We start from the raw sequence: 22,465 nt of genomic DNA on the forward strand, positions 1-22,465 counted from the left end.
TCTTAAACACCACTATCGTATCTGCCTCCACTGTGTGTTCCAGGAACTCACCTCTCTGTGTGTAAAACACATATCCTTTAAACTTTGTCTCTCTCGCCTTAAAGCTACACCCCCCTGTTTTTGACTTGTCCACACTGGGAAAAGGTCTGACTGTCTGGCCTATCTCTGCCGCTCATAATTTTATATACTTCTATCAGGTCTTCCCTCAACTTCCGATGCTCCAGAGAAAACAATGCGAGTTTGTCCAAAGAGCAGATGAATGGTTGGAAAGGTGGTGACCGCTGTGAAAACAGAAGAGTGCGGGACAGACCTAATAGTGAATAGGTAGAATCCTTCCTGACTTTCACCATCATCTACCACATAGAATGGGATCAGGAAAAATCTGTCCCCAGCTAGGGAAAGTTGGGAATCACTGGAATGTACTGCAAGATGTTACCCGGCCACAGGAAGGATGTCATTAAGTTGTAAATGCAGCAGAGGAGATGCACCTGGATGTACCTGGGCTTGTGTTATAGGGAGAGGTTGCATCGGCTTGGACTATTTTATTTGGAGCGTAGGAAGCCAAGGGGGTGACCCAATCGAGGTGTACAACATCATGAGGGGCATGGATAAAGTGAGTGCTCAGTCTTTTTACCAGAATAGAGGATTCTAAAACTAGAGGGCATCGGCTTAAGTTGAGAGGGGAGAGAATTAAGGATCTCAGGGGCAACTTTGTCACCAGAGGGTAGTCCATACCAGGAATGAGCTGCCAGAGGAGGCTATTGGAGCGGATACAACTATGATTTTTAAAAAGTCATTTAGACAGATATGGACAGGAAGGTTTAGAGGGCTATTAGTTAAATGCAGGTAAATAGGACCAACCCAGTATGCCAACTGGTCAACATGGAGAAGGTGGGTTGAAGGGCCTGTTTCTGTGCTGTACAGCTCTATGACTCTATATATGTCACACAAAGACAAACGTTATGGGCATTCAGTGATGGATACCCAGATGAGTATCACCCAGTGACGCTGGGTCAAGGTGTAGCAGTATCAAGGCAGTGCCCTGCTCCCTGTCCCTCTCTGGCTCAGGGGCCCCATCACTCTGGCATCTTCCATCACCTTCACCAGCCGCTCGGCCGCAGGTCTGAGTGACCGTGCCAACATAAGATCATAAGTGATAGGAGCAGAATAAGGCCACTCGGCCCAACAAGTCTACTCCTCCATTCAATCATGGCTGATCTATCTCTCCCTCTCAACCTCATTCTCCTGCCTTCTCCCCAAACCACCACCACCCTTACTAATCAGGAATGCATCAAACTCCACCTTAAAGAGGAATCAAGGGATATGGGGAAAAAGCAGGAACAGGGTACTGAATTTAGATCAGCCAAAATCACATTGAATGGCCTACTCCTGCACCTATTTTTCTATGTTTCTAATTACTGCAGTAGGGGGACATCTGCCAAAATTCACCCCTCTCCTTGTTGAGACTGACCACACCAGGTTGCAGGGATGGTTACCTGCGGAGAGACGGAGGCTGGACATAATTGACCCAACCCAGCTGATCTGCTCCGAGGAAGCTCCGAAGACATCCTGCAGCGTCACAAAGAAAATCCCAAATGTTTTCAGTGTTCCCATCACCAGGACGTTCACCTGCAAAATAAAGATGGAGAAATTACACAGTGAAACACACCCAGTTTCAATGCCCCAATGCAGCTCTAAATGCGACAGAGCTTCAAATGGCATCTATTATACAAATGCCCAAGGAAAGCACAGTGACCTGCCAGTCTGACAGCACTTGCATCCACCCCAATAAAGTGCTTTGAGAGCTTGGTTATGGCTTAAATCATCTCTTGCCTCAGAAATGACTTGGATCTGCTTCAGGTCGACAGTAGACGCTGTCTCACTGGCTCTCCTTTCGAGTCTGGACCATCAGGATCACACATACTGCAGACCAAAGATCCTATAGCAAGCAAGATAGACCTCTCCTTCTAAATGCAATGGGCTGATGTGTAGTACGCAACGGAGCGGAACGTGGGCCGTTTTTTCATCCATTTCAGTAACCCGACCCGACTCGCAGTGTATTCAACATTGTGGGGGAACAGTTTGTGTTTATAAATTATAATTCTGGAAATGAGGAGAAGATTTATGCCAAATAACTTTTATTTTTACGAGGATGTTTCCGTAACCAGGTTCCGTCTCTGCAGTAGTATCCTATGGTATCTTATTGGTGGGGAGATGGAAGCCGGTTACGGAAATGGGGCCGAAAATTACCCGTGAATCTGCCCATGACCGTACTACGTCTTTTTTGTCGAGTGATCTATCTTGCTTGCTATAGGATCTTTGCTGCAGACTGCTGTTCATCGACTACAGTCAGTTTAACACTCACATCCCCACTAAACATATCAGCAGCCTCCAAGACCAGGGCCTCTGTACCTCCCTTGGCAACTGGATCCTTGGCTTCCTCATTGCCGGATCTCAATCAGCGCATGTCTGTGCCAACATCTCCTGCTCACTGGCCATCAACACTGGGATACCTGTGTGCCTAGTCCTCTACTCTACTCTCTTTACACCCACGACTGTGGGTCTGAGCACAGCTCCAATGCCATCTATAAACTCACCAATAACACCACTGTTACTGGCTGAATCACAGGTGGTTGTAAGCTAACAGCTTCTTGAACCAACCTGCCATTTAACATGGACTATAGGTCTGTTAAGCTGCAGCAGGCAAACATTTCATTGTTCTGTTGAATCATGGGAGGCAGCATCTCTGCAGACTATGGATAGACAACATTTCGGGTCAGGAACCTTCTTCAGACTGTCAGAAGGGCCCCAACTGAAAATGTCTCCTATTCTCCTGAGATGCTGTCTGACCCGTGAAGTTACTCCAGCACCTTGTTTTCTTCTGTGAACCAGCACCTGTGGTTTAGTGTCTGCGTTCTTGCAATGTTGACACATATGATAATTAAACAACTCTTGGCTCTACAAGATTCTAGAGTGTAGTGTTTAATAGCCCTATCCCATGGTACGAGTTCATTCCAAGAGCTCTCCCGAGTTTAAAAAAAAATCAAACTCGTGGTAAGGACGGAGAATGAACGTAGCGGGTACGTCGGAGCTCGGGGACGTCTCTTAGCAGCTCGTAACGCTAACGGCAGGTACTCTGGAAGACTCGCTAATGGCAGGTAAGCACGGGAAGACTCGTGAAGCTTTTTCAACACGATGAAAAATGTCCACGAGAGCCCCGAGTACCGACGAGTGGCCATTACCGTAAATCTCCGAGTTCGAATCAGGGCAAACTCGGGAGAACTCGTGGAATGAACTCGTATAGTGGGACAGGGCTATTACCTGCAGCAGCTTAAACACACTACTCTTTGACATAATAGACCAAAACAATTAATTAATGATTACCCCCCACCCCCCCCCCCCCCCCACCCCACCAGAGATGGTGCCTAAACTGCTGAGTAACTCCAGCATTTTGAGTCTATCTCAAATAAATTAATAGTCATATCTTGACCGTAAAGCCTGGGGGGGGGGGGGCGGTGAAGAGGAACAGAGTGAGAACACACCGTGACTCCGGCTAGCTTTCGACACCAGCAGCTGGGATACGCTTGGAAACATGTGTCACACTTAGTCACATGCATCTCGGGACGCCTTTGGTCTGGATATAATTTCTAACAGGCCACTCGCTCGCTTTGCAGACTCCAGTGGTTTTAGTGCGAGCCAGAGCAAGGATCACAAAGCTCAGAGTCAACGGGAGATCTCAGCACTAAACCACTGATTGGCCCAGGTTCGAGGCAGCCTCCTTCCCCCCTCAATACCTGGAATTCTTTCCGATCCCACATCTTAACGTTCCGCCGCTGTGGCAAAGTCACGAGCCACAGGAAGAAGGTTTATTATATTCATGGCCGCACTCATTTGGCACGATCGGCATCTGTCTATTAAAAGTGAGCTCGAGTCTTGGTGTTTTGCTCCAAAGCTTGAAGTTGTAATATTTAACAAGTAGGACCTCTGTAGTCATTATCAGAGAGTTAGACAGCAATCTGCAGGGCGGGATCGATGGCGGTAAAGAAAAGTGGCTTTAAGGAGCCCCTTAAAGAAGAAAAGTAAAGAGACGGAAGTGTTTCTGGAGGGAATTAAAGAGCTTAAGGCCTTGGCAACTGAAGGCACAATAGCCAGTGGTCAGGGATTAAAGTCCAGCCGCATGCGTGACTGGAGCTGAGGTTCCAGCGATGTGGAGGCTGGAGCAGGTCTTGGAGGGATGTGGACACAAAGGGAACGTTATAGTCACTGCATGAGAAGCAAACCCCAGATGGTGGATGTGTGGGATTTGGGGAAAATTAAGACAGATAAATATTGGGTAATTTTATGGGTATCCGAGGCTGGGAGTTGGTCAGAGACCATCCAGAATGGACGTGATGGGAGATGTGCATGAGGTCTAAGCAGCAGATAAAGACAGAAGCTTCGTTTTGGTAAAGTGCCCTTAAAAGCTTCATGGCATCCCAGCGCATTTAGTCATAAGAGTCACACAGCACAGAAACAGGCCCTTCAGCCCATCTTACCCCATCTACACTAGTCCTACCTGCCTGCGTTTGGCCCATATCCCTGGGTCAGGATGGTAACGCAGTAATCTGATGCTTAGCTGTTTTGGAGTTGATGTTAGGCTAATGTTTTGATGGTACTGGTCATAGGTTGATGTTTTAGCAGTTCATAGGTTTGTAAATAACTTGCACGAAAACTTGCAAAAAGTTTTGATTTTAAAAAAGCCTGCAGTTTTGCAGTACTTGCCAGTCACTACGAAGCATACACTACAGTCACTACGAAGCATACACTACAGTCACTACGAAGCATACACTACAACCACATATTTCTTCCAGAGCCTCGAAGCTAAATTTGGAAGTTTCCTTTCCTTTGATGGGATAAAACTTTGGTGGAAATTCCGTCTGTTTCCCGGGGCTGTGAGGAATGGGAGTGTCGTGGCTGTCGAGAGAGAGAGTCCTGCCCTTGTACCCCAGTGTGAATGTAACCATCCAACACGTTGCCCTCTGGTCTGCAGAGGCAGGGCACAGCTACACGAGTGGTGTGGAAGGAACCTCACTGCTGCTCGTGACAACAGTGTTGCACGGAGCTCACAATGGCTGCCAACTCACCCCAAGGAAGGGTGGACTTGGCAAAGACGTTGCCATGGAGACCGTGCCCTTTGAGTCAATACCTGGTATTGCGTGGTGAATGAGAATGTGCCGGTCCTGCAGATTAATGTTGTTATTGCTTCCCACCCACATTAAAACATCGCCTCAACCTGTCAATTAGAAACACTTTGAACCATCCTGACACACAGTTCCCCAGCGCTTACAATGTGGCTCGAGCCAGAGGGCAGCGTACCAGTGTCTGGACAATTCTTCATCGCGGTTCAAAATACTTGTGGAGCTTATAAGGAAGTAGCAGTTGGTGTGGGGAGGTGTTACTGAGGGATGGTGTTGGCACAGGGAGGGATGATGCTGCCATGGTGTCGCAGTGTGAGCATGCAGACGGGGCGCTATGCTAGAGAGGGTACAGACACAGACAGTAGAATCAGAATGTAACTGAGGGAGAACCCAGACAGAGGGTGGTCAGAGTCACCTGTGAGAGGGTGTAGACAGGCATGAGCTGAAGATGTCAGTGAGAGAACACAGGTAAGTGTGAGCAGAGTGTGATAGTCAGGGAGAAACCTGGGAGAGCTGGGTGTCTAGGAGCTAGGGTGAGGGATCAGTGGTGAGAGAGGGATCTGGAATGAGGGCAGGTGTGAGCACAATGTCCAGCACTAAGGAGGGACTGCACGGAGTGTGCAAGCAAACAGAGGCACGTGTACTCGTGAGGGAGTGAGCGGAGAGTGAACAAGTGTACAAGAAGCTGAGAGTGGCTGACACACAGGTGTGGGAAGCTTGTGAAGAAGCACTCCTTACTGCCTCAAGCAATCCAGCAGTTTAAATGGCATGCAGCGCTCTGGCACGGCCAAGCCCCCATGGCCCCCAAACACTGTCACCTAAATATGTATCCAATTAGCTTTGAGTACAAGTACAGTCTCTGTTCACAGCCCCACAGGCGATGCATTCCAGTTCATACCAGCTCACTTTATTTCTAATTATTTTGCCAATTTACATTAAATATCTCCTTATAGAAAATGGATCTCTCTGTGGCTGGGATCAGCTGCTTTCTTTATTCTATAAACACTGCATCATTTTGAACACTCCTATCTGCTTTCCCATGTCTGAGCACAATGGTCATTTCTCCAGCCTCTTCCATACAGTCATCGAGGAGAGTCACAGGCTATTCAGCCCAACTCATCCAAGATGTCCTATCTAATACTTGCCCCCATTTGGCACACATCCCTCTAAACCATTCATATCCATGTTCCTGTCCAAATGTATTTTAAATGTTGTTATTGTACCTGCCTCAACATCTCCCTTTGACATCTATCTCTAATTCTCCAATTACTTGACAACCAATTTGAAATATATTTACAATTTGTCTCTGACCCAATTTGGCCTAAATGGTGATTCAGAAACACTTAGGAATTTGATTTAGAAAAAGATAATCCCTTTTTGAGGTCATATGACCAACGAGTTAATGAAAATTCTCTTCCTGTTACCAGGAGGCCAAATCACTTGTGGCACAGATTAGTAAATTCTCTGACTGAAAGTACTATTAGCACAGCCCAAAACCAGATGGGATAAAGCCACAAAGTGTGGCAAGAGGGGTGATTAGTCTTCCAAAGAAGGCCATGATTAACTTAAGCTTTGAGAAATAGGTTAACACTCCCACATGTGTGGGTGTATGGACTAATTGCCCCCTAGTGTGTAGGGAGTGGATGAGAAAGTGGGATAACATAGAACTAGTGTGAATGGTGATTTATGGTCAGCATGGACTTGGTGGGCTGAAGGGCCTGTTTCCACTGTGTGAATAAACTAAACTAAATATCAGATCCTAACACAAGAAACCACTTCCTCCATGAAGGTTTGATTGTAATCACCTAGACCTCTTGTGGACTGGATAGTCTGCAAAGAAATCGTTTTTCACTGTACCTTAGTTCACATGACAATAATAAACCAAACTCGAACAGTGTTATAGAGTGGATGGAACTGGCTTTCTTACCAGAAAGAAGTGGGCTACAATCATCCAGCCCCAGCCTCCGTCCGGTGGGCTGACGTATCTCCTCTCCCTCTGATCCTCACCCTTCGCCTCCCTTGCCTTTTCCATGTTCCCTCGACAGATGCCCAGAACAAACTGCAGCTTCTCCGGCCCTCTGCAATGAATCAACAGAGGACTTCTGATTCTATGCAAAATAACACCAAATATCAGGATTCAAACACACAGAATCGGCTGGTGTGGGACCTGTCTTTCACCAAATTCATTGTTCACTGGACCAATCATTTATCCTTTATGGGTGGCACAATAATGCAGTGGTAGACTTGCTGCCTTTCAGCGCCAGAGACTCAGGTTCAATCCTGACTATGGGTGCTGTCTGTAAGGAGTTTGCATGTTCTAACTGTGACTGCGTGGGTTTTCTCCGCGTGCTTCAGTTTCCTTCCACACTCTGAAGACGTGCGGGTTTGTAGGTTAATTGGCTTCAGTAAAAATCGTAAATTGTCCCATGTGTGTCTGATAGTGTTAGTGTACGGGGTGATCACTGGTAGTCGCTGACTCGGGGGACCAAAGGGCCTGTGTCCACACTGTATCTCTAAAGTCTAAAGGTGTCAAATGGAATCCAAGTGTGTGCAGTATTATAATCCAGCTCCATCGACTAGTTTCCAATCAGGGGCATCTCACGGCATGAAGTTCATCATGAGTGTCTTCACTACACAGGGACGATTCACACACATTCACAAACCCTGTCCCATTTCTCAAAACCCTAAAGAGCAGGTATGTGACTGGCTGGAGTGGAGTGGAGCTTCTTTCTATGCAAATAATGTTCAGGTTGATAAACACATCGTCTGGCAAGGACATCAAAGTGGCTCGACTATCCTTGATCACTCCAGGGTGGACAGGGTGGACAGGATGCATCATTCGGGACCAACCCGTGGAAAGAGACGTCTGTGGGCATGGGACGGGAGGCGAGGTGAGGGAGGGGCAGGAGAGGTGAGGGAGGGGCAGGAGAGGTGAGGGGAGGGGCAGGAGAGGTGAGGGGAGGGTCAGGGGGAGGGTCAGGGGGATGGGAGGTGAGGGAGGGGCAGGGGAGGGGCAGGGGGAGGGGAGGTGAGGGAGGGGCAAGGGGAGGGGAGGTGAGGGAAGGGGAGGGGGAGGGGAGGGGAGGGATAAAGAAACACAATCAAATGGAAGGGTTTGGAGGAGGTTTGGGGAATATAAATGATTGGGTGGTAACTAGGATGGACTCCAGATGACAGCAAAATATCTAGACTTTTCTAATCCAATAATATAAAATAATATTTTGATTTTGACTGAGTCCAATCAATGGAAGAAGCCAGTCTTCCACCTTGGCGTGGGACGCTGGTGAGCCACTCAGTGGTACAGTAATCAACCCATGTTCCTGACTGTCAGTTGATACAACCCAGGGAGGGGTTTGCTCATGGGGGGGCCACCCTGAGTGGTTAAATCAACTTCTCTGAAACAACAAACTCTGATGAGGCTGGCATTAAACCAGGCGATGCTGCAAGGATTTAGCAGGTGTGCGGGGTCCAGATGTTAGAAACATAGAAAATAGGTGCAGGAGGAGGCCATCCCCAATCAATAACCCGTGCCTGCCTTCAGGAGTGTCTTGCAAAGGTAGACCCTTTTGCAACCGTTTGTCCGTCTCTCTGTCATTTTCAGAACTCCTGAGTTTACCCGAGTGATAGTTTCAAGAGAGAGTTAGATTTAGGTCTTAGGGCTAAAGGAATCATGGGATTTGGGAAAAAAGCAGGAACGGGGTACTGATTTTAGATGATCAGCCATGATCACATTGAATGGCATGTTGGCTCGAAGGGCTGAATGGCCTACTCCTGCATCTATTTTTCTATGTCCTATGTTTCTATGATCTGCTTTGCTAAAAGGCGAGATCTCGCTGGTCAGATGTTCTCTGAGCAACTTGGCCATTTTACTCAAGGTTTGGGGTGATTATCCTGGTCTTTGTTCCCCTGCTGTAAGAGGCACACCGCTTTTAGAATGGACTCACCTGCTGCTCTCCTGTCAAGGCTAGATACGTGAGGCGTTTAGTGAGGGTGGCTCGCTTTGCTGCCCGTCTACTCATTATTTTTCATTGTTCAGATGATACACTCTTCATCAGACTTTAGGTTGGGCGAGACATTCCATCTCCAGGCACTTCGAACCTTCAGTGGAGACAATACAAAATGCTTTAGTACTTTGAAAATGAGGGAGTGTTTGAAGTGGAGTCTACACTCCTGGGACACAACAGAAAAAGGCGATATTTTGACCTCAATGTAAAGTCTTGGGGTCATGAGAGTCCACACTGGGCTGCCAAGCTCAAACTGATCATCAAACATCCTTTTACACTGTCTGAAGAAGGGTTTCGGCCCGAAACGTCGCCTATTTCCTTCGCTCCATAGATGCTGCTGCACCCGCTGAGTTTCCCCAGCAATTTTGTGTACCTTCGATATTCCAGCATCTGCAGTTCCCTTTTGAATCCTTTTACACTAACCCTGCATCCCATCTACAGCCCAGATTCTACCGCTCACATGACAATGAAACACTCTTGACTCTCGACTCGTCTGCGCGCTTGGGGCAACTTAGAGACGTCTCTAAGTTAGGGGCAGCACAGTGCAGAGTTGCTGCCTTACAGCACCAGAGACCAGGTTCGATCCCGACTATAAGTGCTGTCCGTATGTCGTTTGTTAGTTCTCCCAGTGACTAGTTTCTCCAGGTGCTCCGGTTTCCTCCCACATTCCAAAGATGTACAAGTTCGTAGGTGAATTGTCCCCCATTGTGTAGGATAGTGTTAGTGTACGGTCATCGCTGGTCAGCGCAGACTCGATGGGTCGAAGGGCCCATTTCCGCGCTGGATCTCTAAACTGAACTAAAGTCAATCAACCTGGGGACTCGCGTGTCTTTGGGATTTGGGATGAAACAGAGCGAGCGTGCAAACTCCGCACTGACAGCAGCCAAGATCGGGATGGAACCTAGGTTGCAGCTGCGAAGGACAGACTCTGTTAGTTTTGTCACCCTACAAAGTTTCAGCAATGGGACAAATATTACTCAAACTACCCTGAGGAAATGTACATCAGTTTTTAATCTATTGGCAGATTTTTATGATATGCTTTGACAATTGATATTAAAACTGTTTGAACAAAAATAGGGAATAGTTTTCAAACACTGATATTGGATTGTTCACACACTGCACTCATGTTGCAATATGTGAACTGTTATTTGGCCCATCTTGTAGATACGGGATTTTGAAAGTTCACGCCAACTATTTCCATTCCTCCATTATTTTATGGTCTTTATTTTTAAGCTGTTCCTTTCACAGAAACATCAAACTATTAAAATGGTGATCAGAGGCATTGTAGAGGGTTCGGAGAATCTTTCCCTGGGTGAAATTGCCGGTGAGGGAATGTGGCACAATGCTCCAAGATGTCTCCTGATACATCTGAACAACATGTGCAGTCAATTACACTGTTGCTCTCCAGTCAAACATGTCCTGCATAATTGGTGAGCAATCATGGAATACGTCTTCTTGGACACTTATTCCCAAATGGGCAACAGCCGGCTATATGGAATAGATGACACCAGAGCACTTGGATCCACAGTGACCAAGTGTACCCATAGTGTAAGAGGCCATCTTTGGAAAGCTGTATATAAACGCACATTGAATGGTATCTGAGGCTTCACTGAACCTGAGCTACTGCTCCCTCTCCTTTGTCGCAATATTGGCCAAACGTTGTTTCTCTGTCAGAAGTTGGCCTTACGAGGGTCCCAACCCAAAACATTGCTCATCTTTTTTCTCTAGAGATACTGCATGACCTGCTGAGTTGCTCCAGCACTTTGTGTCTCTCTTAATATATAAAGCAGCACCTGATATAAAGCAGCACCTGCAGTTCTTTGTTTCTACGTCGATGCGCCATGGCTGGGTTAGGGTTACACGTAGACTAGGCCACCACGGGGCAAGGGAGAGGCTCCAATGTGTGGACAACCCACCCTATCCTTTCCATTCTCCATGAGCATGGAACCAAAGCTCTTCAGCAGACTTATCGAAGGGCCGAGTGGCCTCCTCCTGCACCTATTTTCTATGTTGATCAAGTCTTTCCCTGTACAGTCTGAAAGCTGTCTGGGTCATCCACGAACTCACCCGCCAACAAGCTAGCACCTCCTTCATCCTCACCATTTGTCCTAAGTGCAGGCCACACACCCCTTGATGCACCCACCCTCTGTGCTCTCCCCTCCATTACTAACAGAATCAGCTTCTCAACCTGTGGTGTGAAATCAGGAGATAACGTATCTTTATCAATGTTAAAGTCTTCCTGTATCTGCCCAGCCAAATAAAGTGAACACTCACGGTCATTTTCCCCAGGGTAGAGGGTTCTAAAACGAGAGCATAGGCTCTAAGATGAGAGGGATCTCGGGGACAACCTTTGCTCAGTGGGTGCTCCGTATCTGGAATCATTTGCAGAAGCTATAGAAGCAAATATAATGATGACTTTTGAAAGACATTTAGACCAATATGTGGATGGGCCGGGTTTAGAGGCCAATGGGCCAGATGCAGGAGAATGAGACTAGCTGAATATCCAACTGAGTCAGCATTGACAAGGCTGACCCAAGGGTCTGCTTCCATGCTATGACGGTAAAGGATGTGAACATTCATTTTTCACTTCTCCTTTCTTACCCGTTTCTCAGCCCATGGCATTACATTTGTGCATTTGTCATTTCAGTTCATCAGGATTAAAGTCCTAGAACTTAAATCTCTCCCCTCTCACCTTAAGCCGATGCGCTCTAGTTTTAGAATCCTCTACCCTGGGTAGAACGACCATGATCGTTCACTTTCTCCATGTCCAGGTGACACTTACCGCTCGTAAATCGGAAGGGGTGTAGGGAGAGGACCCGGTATGACGTGAGTGAGTATAGATTAGACACGAGGACATGCTCATCTTCAATGGACGGAGCTCTGACATTAGTTACAGCTGCAGCAGCAGCAGCAGGTAGCACCATGTCCCCGCGGGAGGAGATGCCATTCACTATCACACAGATGTTGCTACATCCAGCTGTGCACCACCTCACCCTGCAGAAGAGTGTGCAAAGCGACATGTTTTTATGGATGCTTGGGCAGCATGGTGGTGCAGCAGTAGGGTTGCTGCCAGAGACATGGGATCGATCTTGACTACAGGTGCTGTCTATACACAGTTTGTACGTTCTCAGCGCGCACTGCGTGGGTTTTCTCAGAGATCTTCGGTTTTCTCCCACATTCCAAAGACATACCGGTTTGTAAGTTAATTGGCTTGGTATAAACAGGGCCGGCCTAAGGAGGTGCGGGGCCCAATTGTGAAAAATTTTCATAGAAATATAAATAAATAATTATAAATGAGTCACGTGTCGTGAGTAATATGATAGTCAGTCGGCTTTTTAAAAAAAATCTTAAACCGCGCATGCGCAGATTGTTCTCTCTGTAAAATAAAATAAAAATAAATATTTTTAAAAATATAAACATATAACCATATAACAATTACAGCACGGAAACAGGCCATCTCGGCCCTACAAGTCCGTGCCGAACAATTTTTTTCCCTTAGTCCCACCTGCCTGCACTCATACCATAACCCTCCATTCCCTTCTCATCCATATGCCTATCCAATTTATTTTTAAATGATACCAACGAACCTGCCGTCACCACTTCCACTGGAAGCTCATTCCACACCGCTACCACTCTCTGAGTAAAGAAGTTCCCCCTCATGTTACCCCTAAACTTCTGTCCCTTAATTCTGAAGTCATGTCCTCTTGTTTGAATCTTCCCTATTCTCAAAGGGAAAAGCTTGATCACATCAACTCTGTCTATCCCTCTCATCATTTTAAAGACCTCTATCAAGTCCCCCCTTAACCTTCTGCGCTCCAGAGAATAAAGACCTAACTTATTCAACCTATCTCTGTAACTTAGTTGTTGAAACCCAGGCAACATTCTAGTAAATCTCCTCTGTACTCTCTCTATTTTGTTGACATCCTTCCTATAATTGGGTGACAAAAATTGTACACCATACTCCAGATTTGGTCTCACCAATGCCTTGTACAATTTTAACATTACATCCCAGCTTCTATACTCAATGCTCTGATTTATAAAGGCTAGCATACCAAAAGCTTTCTTTACCACCCTATCTATATGAGATTCCACCTTCAAGGAACTATGCACGGTTATTCCCAGATCCCTCTGTTCAACTGTATTCTTCAATTCCCTACCATTTATCATGTACGTCCTATTTTGATTTGTCCTGCCAAGGTGTAACACCTCACATTTATCAGCATTAAACTCCATCTGCCATCTTTCAGCCCATTTTTCCAAATGGCCTAAATCACTCTGTAGACTTTAGAAATCCTCTTCATTATCCTCTTCATTATCTTGGTATCATCTGCATACTTACTAATCCAATTTACCACCCCTTCATCCAGATCATTGATGTACATGACAAACAACAAAGGACCCAACACATATCCCTGAGGCACCCCACTAGTCACCTGCCTCCAACCCGACAAACAGCCATCCACCATTACCCTCTGGCTTCTCCCATTCAGCCACTGCTGAATCCATCTTGCTATTCCTGCATTTATACCCAACAGTTTAACCTTCTTAACCAACCTTCCATGAGGAACCTTGTCAAAGGCCTTACTAAAGTCCATATAGACAACATCCACTGCTTTACCCTCGTCAATTTCCCTAGTAACCTCTTCAAAAAATTCAAGAAGATTAGCCAAACATGACCTTCCAGGCACAAATCCATGTTGACTGTTCCTAATCAGACCCTGTTTATCCAGATGCTTATATATATTATCTCTAAGTATCTTTTCCATTAATTTGCCCACCACTGAAGTCAAACTAACAGGTCTAAATAAAGTAACAATTCAATTTTCCCACGGTTTCCAAGTCTCCTTCTTTCTGAATTACTGAAAGGGTGGGGGGTGGAGGGTGACAGCAGGTGGAAAGATGGTGGGAAAAACGGGAGCACACCGGGACAAGTTGAATCAGTTGTCATCTTATTGAATGACAATACTAGTTCAACTTATCATGAGACCAATTGGGGGGAGAGTTCCTTTCACTCCTACCAGGGGTAAAGTTGCGGGGAGGGCAGGAGCGTTGAGAAGGAGGGGGTCGGGGTTCATGCCAGTAACCCACTCACTCACCGCTGCCGCGGCGCTCCGGGTGCAGAGCCACTGCATTGTGGCCGGGGAAAGAAGCAGCTTGCGTGGCTACGAGCGGCCGCCATCACCGGACAGCCGAACTGACTGCCATCTCAGCACCTTCTGCCGGCCTGCTCATCTCTGGCAGTGCTCTCCGTCTGAACAGTGAGGGGACCAGCTCAAGAGCAAAGATCATAGAGCGGAGTGGGTCAGCGGGTGATGGATAACATCACAGCAGGCGGTGGAGCTTAATCCTGTGTCAGCGCGAACAAGGGATCAATTGAGGTTACTCGCCCTGACATATGGAGTAAGCACCACCGCCCGTGGTCCTGTTATCCATCGCCCGCTGACCTGCTCTTGAGCTGGATGATCCCCGGCTGACCCCCTCCTTCTCAACGCTCCTGCCCTCCCTGCAACTTTACCCCTGGACAGACTACCCACACGCTGTGAAAGCCCCCCCCCCCCTCCCAGCCGGATCGCTACATAAATGTAAATTATTTTTGCATTTATTTTATCGTAGCACCCCCCCCCCCTTATCACCACACAAGAAGCGTAACTTGAAGCGTTTGCATTTGGAGAAGTTCGATACGGACTAGGAATGAAAATTCTATGAATCGATTAACCACAAGCTACGAGGTTAGATTGAAACACCTGTCAGAGGGCGAAGAAACAATCCTGAGTTGACAGCGTATTGTTTTAAGTGAGCATTTTGCAGCGACCTCATATTCTGGTTAAATATTCTTTCCACTGAAATCTCCTATTTCACTTTGAAATTATATTAATTTATAACCGTTTGCAACATCAGTAACCACCTTAATGTTCGTGCGTTTAGTGCCGGGTATGCTTGAAACTATTTATTGTAATGTACTGTATCTTTCAAAAAAACTACATCAACCAGGTGTGAATATTACACCGAATCGAACGATGATTGAAAATGTGTGGGAATTGACTAATCGCGATCATGCTGCGAAATTTTTAAGTCGAAAGTCGTATTTTATTTCAAAGTGGGAATTTGAAGATAGGGACAGAGATGCTACACAGAGATTTTAAACTTGGGAGAGCTCTTGGGTGAACTCGCACAGTGGGACAGGGCTTGAGGCAGCATCTATGGAGCGAAGGAAATAGCCAACGTTTCGGGCCGGGTCTGAAGAAGGGTTTCAACCTGAAACGTTGCATATTTCCTTCGCTCCATAGATGCTGCCTCACCCGCTGAGTTTCTCCAGCATTTTTGTCTATCGCAAAACGTCAATGATTCCGGGAATGCTGAGAGAGCTAGGGAGAGACAAGATGGGGAGTGGGAGAGAGAGAGAGCGCGAGAGAGAGGGAGGGAGAGAGTGAAAAACAGAGACACAACGTGGGTAGATAGGTAAATTGAATGACTAACCTGCTGCACACCAAGAAGCTCACCAAGAAGAAGTCCTCAATCATGATGGTGAGTTTAAAAAAATCCTCAATGTGTCATCAATGCATTGATCTACATTCCTCAGTAAATGTAATTGTATTTTGAACAAGTGTTAATGACACCGCGTGAATTGTATTCAAAGGAATGCAGCGTCATTAATACTTGTTCAAATAACAATTACATTTACTGAGGAATGTAGATCGATGCACTGATGACACTTTGTATAACTACTTGTTAACTACTGGCTGTTAACAAGTGCTACGGTAGTAGTTAACACATCGTTTCTGTCTGATGGCCGTGCAGCAGTTGTTATCCATGTTTGTTTTGTAAAAAAAATCCGTATGGCGAATGTTTTAAAAAAAATCTTTATTTAACAAAGCGAATTTGTATTTCCATATGAAATACGGAAAATTAACGCGGGGCCCAATTTGGAAAAATCGGTCCAATCGGCTTAAGGCCGGCCCTGGGTATAAATGTAAATTGCCCCCAGTGTGTGTAGAGTAGTGTTAGCGTGCGGTGATCGCTGGTCGGCATGGACTCGGTGGGCTGAAGGGCCTGTTTCTGCACTCTAATCTAATCTAAGGAGGAAATAGGCGACGTTTCGGGCCGAAACCCTTCTTCAGTCTGAAGAAGGGTTTCGGCCCGAAACGTCGCCTATTTCCTTCGCTCCATAGATGCTGCTGCACCCGCTGAGTTTCCCCAGCAATTTTGTGTACCTTTGAATGTGTAGGTATGAGCTTACATCTCTTCCAGGTGTTTATGTAATAATAATGTTGGCATGGATCCAATTCAGAGACTGTCGGCTGGTGGGTGGTTGAGGGCTTAGGTCGTGCCTGAGGCTGAGGCGCAGTCATGGGAAAGAGCAGCTCAAATTAACGTACTGACGGAAAACAAACAAGTAATGGCATCGAGGTTCTCAAGCCACCAAATCCAGTTCTTGAAGACATGGAGACACAAGGAATTACAGATGCCGCATTACAAAAAAAAAGTAACTCAGCGGGTCAGGCAGCATCTCTGGAGAACATGGATAGGTTACTTTGAGCTGCTGAGTTACTCCACACCTTGTGTTTTCAGCGCATGTCTTGACTTTCAGCCTCTCTGCTCCTGCTGTGCACTGACTGTGTATCTGGACTGTGTCCTTTTCCCAAGTTCTTCCCTGCAATCACTCCACCACCATTTTCTCGCCCTCCACTGGTCCATTGCCCTACTAATGCTCATGTCTGAATTTGCCCCACAATCTGTCCACCAAGCGCCTTGGTAACTAATCAATAATAATTCCTGTTGAAGAAAAAACAGACCTGCAGTTTCAAAGCATTATACCATCAAATGCAGAGAATGGGACTGACCCAGCATGTCAACTTGGTCAACATAGACAAGATAGGCCGAAGGGCCTGTTTCTGTGCTGTACAGCTCTATGACCCTATGAATTTACAATCCAGTTATACCAGAAAACCCCCTGGAATACATCTCTCCCAGACCATATCCTGACCATACCAGACCATATCCTGAACTTTATGTCTGTACCCCTTTCCTACTTCCCATCTAATCATAATCATCCTTTATAAGCCAAGTATGTTTTGCAATATACAAGGAATTTCATTTGCATAGTCATACCAATAAAAAGCAACAGAACACACAAAATACATTTTAACATAAACATCCACCACAGTGACTCCTCCACATTCCTCACGGTGGTGGAAGGCGAAAAAAAGTTCAATCTACCCGAGACTGCGAGCTCCTCGATGGTGAAATCCACAGGCCACGGTTGGAGCGTCGATCCCAGGCTCCGATGGTAAGTCCACGGCCCCGCGGTGGGGCTCAAAGTCAGTCCCCAGATAATGTTTTAGTTTAGAGTTTAGAGATAGATGTAGCATGGAAACTGGAACTCTGGCGCTGTAAGGCAGCAACTCTACCTCTGCACGATAGTGTCACCTCATTTATTATTGCCACATGTACCGGGGTACAGTGAAACACTTTGTTTTGCATGCTATCCAATCAGATATAATATACATGCATACAATCAGTTCATACTCAAGTACAACAGGTAGAGCAGAGAGGGAGAGAGAGCGCAGAATATAATTCTCAGCACTGTGGTAGGTATATCTCAGCATCTGTTGGAAGGTGTATGGAACGAGCAGTTGGAACAAGAAGTTCAGCCGGGTGCTATCACTACATTTGAGAAACATTTAGACAGGTATATGGATAGGATAGGTTAGAGGGAGATGGGCTAAACGCAGGCAAGTGGGCCTAGTGTAGATGGGGCATGTTAGGCCTAAGGGTCTCCTTCCACGCTGTATGACATTATGGCTCTAAATCATCATTACTACTTTTATAATCTTTCAACCATACAGTGGCTCCCTAGTTGGTCTCCTATCCTTCTTTCTCTATGAATAAGATTATCGCAAACTCTACTGATAGTATTTTAGCTGAGATAAAGTCTAATTGAACATCACCAGTCAGTGGTGTTTGTGATGCGGTGACTAACATGATCCACGTGCGTTTGACACGATGACCTTCATCATTCATGGAATTGAGTAGTTAGGATGTTGTGTTATTGTTGTACAAACGGAAGGATTTTACTTCGGAGTCATGTGAGTGACTACGTGAAGAAGGGCCGTCCGTCTGTGTGCGCGTCATTACGTCTGAACGCAACGCGCACAACGGACTGGCAGAGGCGCTGCGTCCTCCCAGCCATCGGGATTTTCAAAAAACAAGCGGCAGGTATGGAAAGTTGAATTACTTACCTGCGTTCTTTTCGGGCTTGAAGCTGTTTGTAATTTCAGAGCCCAGATGTCGAGGAGAAGTCGGCTGCTGAAGACCGCAGCATTCCCAGTAGCGGGCGACGGTCTTTGTCCCCGACATTACCGCCGGCAGCAGCAGACGTGGTGCGGGAGGAGAGCTCCGTGGTGGTCCCGGCGGGACGTAAAACCACCCGCAAGTCTGTCAGACCCGTTGACTCGGATGAGTCCGGGGAAGAGGGATACCCTCCCCCAACGGAGAGCGTCCGAGGACGACTCTCCCACATGGAGCAACTTATGGAGCAGTTGCTCCACAATGATCTGCTCCGAAGGAGGGAGCAGTATCAGCGCGGGTCTCCACAGCAGACCGTGCCAGGAGCCTCGCACATGGGGCAGCCCAATGTCTTCCCCATTGGAGGGGGAAGTACATACGGAAGAAACCACTCTGAATCAGAGTACAAAAGCACAGGGGGGGAACCTTCCCAGGGACAAGCAGAATAAGTACCTCTGCAATCATCCAGGTTTGCTATCACAACACCACTGGGTGCTTCCCTGGATGAAGATCTAGCTAATAATATAAATTACCTAGCATCCCATCAACTTTAAGACCTGGCCATGGAAGGAACCATGAACAGGTACCCCCCACCAGCTACTGTGCTTCACTGAAGGTCCAAGCAGTGAACCATGTCATCTGGGGACAGATTGGACCTATCATCCGAAACAAGAAGTAAAATTCCAGAAGGTATTAAACCTACTGGGGTCTGGGATCACATCATTTGCAGGAGGAGTGGAAGATGGACTCCTCACTGACAGAGAACAGGACACAATGGCACTATTGTGTTATGCCCACTTTGAGAGAAATTGTATTCAGAAGAATGCAATCAAACCATCGATTAACTCGAAGTTTGCTGTCCTCTGTAAAGCCAGCAATGTCCATCCCACAAACTACCTGTTCGGGGAAGACCTGCCGAGACAGGTACGGGATCTGGACGACGAGGCAAGAACGATCCACCTAATAACCAGAGGTCAGGTTACCCAAAAGGGTTAATCGACAAGGATGCATCCTTACAGCTCTCGGCGTTTTACGCCTAGAGGGCCAGGCACTGGACGAAGACCCACACCGGAGTCAAGGTCTTTTTAGGGGCAGTGCCCAGCTGGCCCACAGTGAGGATGAGGAGAGAACAACCACCAGTTCAACCTCGCGAATGAAAACCAGCGCCATACCGCCAGTAACATCAGAAGTAAGTCAAACCAGTTCCTTAGGGAACACCCCAGACAAGCCTCACATACTGGTGGGAGGAAGGTTAAAATATATTTTGAAAGAATGGTGTTGGGTCACTACGGATCCCTTTGTACTGCACAGTATAGAAGGGTTCAAAATTAAGTTCATTTTGAACTCATCACCACCCACAAAATTTCGCACATAGGTGTTCTCTCAACAAGAAACTATGGAAATACAGGAGGAAATTGGAACTTTATCTGACAAAAATGTAATTGAGAGGTCACATACAGAACCTCACCAATTTATATCCAATATATTTCTCAAAAGAGAGAAAAGATGGAGGGTCCGCATCATTCTGGATCTTAAGGAACTCAAAAAACATATGTGCAATATAAACAATTAAAAATGGACAATATTGGAACAGCAACTCAGTTGGTTCCAATATGGCATATGACATGGCATGGCATGCATCGACCTCAAAGATGCATACTATTCGGTGTCTATTCACAAAGAGCAGGAGATATTTGAAGTATAACTGGATGGGTCAATTATGGCAATACATGGCTCTGCCAAATGGATTGACAACAGCTCCTAGACTATTGACTAAACAACTGAAACCAATTCTGGGTCTACTAAGGTCTCAGAACCACATAGTCATCGCATATTTGGATGACATTTTCATTTTTGGAGTCACCAAGAATTGACAGAAGCATCAGTCAAAGCAAACCAAAACCCTGTTTGAAAGACTTGGTTATCTCATCCATCCAGTTACATCAAAATTGACACCTACAAGGGTAATTGATTACCTAGGATTTACTATCAAACACAGTAAATATGTTGGTGACTTTGCCTAGGGGCAAACAACAAGATTTAAGTAAGCCTGCTATGACCTGATAGTCAAATACTAGCCATCTATCAGGCAAACAGCGAGTGTAATTGGCAAATAGTAGCTGCATTCCCAGCAGTATGTCACGGGCCTTTGCATTACCAGAATTTACAGCGAGCAAAGGAACGAACACTCAGATTCCATGCAGGCCTAATTGGCAAACTATGGATTGCCAGCAGAGGCCATTGTTGAATAACTATGGTGGATAACGAACGTGAGACAGCTCAAGGGAAATCTTGCTCGAAAGCCATCGGTGGTTCTTCAAACCGATGCAAGCGGCTAAGGATGGGGAGCCACAAACACAGTCTAGAGCTGTGGGGGCAGATGGAATGAGCAGGAGTCTGTAATTCCCCAACACATGGAATCAATTACCTAGAATTGTTGGGGGCACAATATGGGCTCAAGGTTTTCTGTAGCAACATGCAACTTGTGCTTGTTCAAATTCAGATTGATAGCACCACAGCGGTGGCATATATCAATCACAAGGGTGGTGTAAAATCTGTATCTTGCGACAGATTGTCAAACCTCATTTGGCACTGGTGTATCGAGAGGGATATTTGGGTTACGACGGTCTATCTACCAGGTAGATATAACACGGTGACAGATGCTAGATCACGAATGTTTAATGATAACACAGAATGGACGTTGAATCAGGCAGTATTTAATGAAATAACTACACGATTTGGCACTGGTTGAGCAACGTTTTTTTGTTTCCTCTGGGTATGTGAGTACTCAGGAAAATGACAATAAAGATATACTATACTATACTATACTATAACCCCATTCTCCTGCCTTCTCCCCTGACACCTTTACTAATTAAGAATGTATTAATCTCCAACTGAAAAATGTCCATTGGCTTGGCCTCCACAGCCTTTTGTATCAATGGATTCCACAGATTCACCACCATCTGACTAAAGAAAGTCCTCTTCATCTTTCTAAAGATATGTCCTTTTATTTTGAGACTATGCGCTCTCCCACTAGTGGAAACTTCCACTCCAAATCCACTCTATCTAGGCCTTTCACTATTCGGTGTAGAAAGTCACATGGGCAATAGAGAGGGTGAATACACAGAGGGTTTTTCTCCAAAATAAAAGGACCAGAGATGAAAGGGATTTACTATGAGCCCGAGTGGCAATTTCTTTACTCCGAGGCTGGCAGCAGTAGTTGAGGCCGGCATTTTAACAACATTTAAACGTCACTTGGTCATGTACGGGCTTCTTCTGGTGTGCAGGTAAAGGCATTCCCCCACGTGTTTGTTTGTGTGCTCTCTCTCTCTCCCTCTCCCTCTCTCTCCCTCCCTCTCTCTCCCCCTCTCTCTCCCTCTCTCTGTCGCTATCTCTCTCTTTCTCCCTCTCCCCCTCCCTCCCTCTCGATACTATTATGGATGTTGTAATTGGAACATGGTCCAAGATGTTTGTGATATTCACAATCTAGCTCAGCAGAAATGCACACCACCTTGCCCCATCTCCTATATCTTCACATGGCTCTCTGTCTGACACTACCTCCAGACTCCTTTGACCTGCTTGTCCGCTTGCCCTGCCTAATGATACATGGATTGCCGCTGAGTATGTGAAGCAGAGGTTTTGGTTACGGACAATTTTCTACTCTTGACATTTAAAGAAACTTCCTCTCTGCTTCCCACCCAGGATACAAGCGCAATGTTAGAAAGTCCAATGTCAATCTTTGCAGTCGATTAGCTCGTTCCTTGTGAATCTAGGCTGAACTCCGCTCATTAATGTGGGATTCCTCATGGGAATTAAAGATCTTCACGATGATCTCCTCCCATAGAACCCTCACAGGATCAGCCCCAATAATACTGCATCAAACTTAAAGTATAGCTGTACGATTCCTAGACATCGCCTTACACAAAAAACCAAACGCAACAAAAAGCAGTAAAGTTGCATTAACGGCAGATCCATTCATAACATGAATGATTTTGTCTA

At 46.2% G+C, this 22,465-nt stretch overlaps 1 protein-coding gene across 2 annotated transcripts in view; it reads right to left on the reverse strand.

Annotated features, from left to right (window-relative positions):
- Window positions 1-22,465, reverse strand: part of slc16a4 (solute carrier family 16 member 4) — a 93,577-nt gene that overhangs the window by 40,113 nt on the left and 30,999 nt on the right. For both annotated transcript variants that reach the window (XM_033042259.1, XM_033042260.1), the window contains exons 2-4: window positions 9,122-9,275; window positions 7,105-7,255; window positions 1,497-1,629 (exon numbers count right to left, since the gene is read on the reverse strand). In XM_033042259.1, the coding sequence (XP_032898150.1) occupies window positions 1,497-1,629; window positions 7,105-7,209 (238 nt within the window). In that variant the 5' untranslated portion in view covers window positions 7,210-7,255; window positions 9,122-9,275. The remainder of the gene's footprint in view (window positions 1-1,496; window positions 1,630-7,104; window positions 7,256-9,121; window positions 9,276-22,465) is intronic.

This window comes from Amblyraja radiata, chromosome 24 (genome assembly GCF_010909765.2).
Source record: "Amblyraja radiata isolate CabotCenter1 chromosome 24, sAmbRad1.1.pri, whole genome shotgun sequence".
NCBI lineage: Eukaryota > Metazoa > Chordata > Chondrichthyes > Rajiformes > Rajidae > Amblyraja > Amblyraja radiata.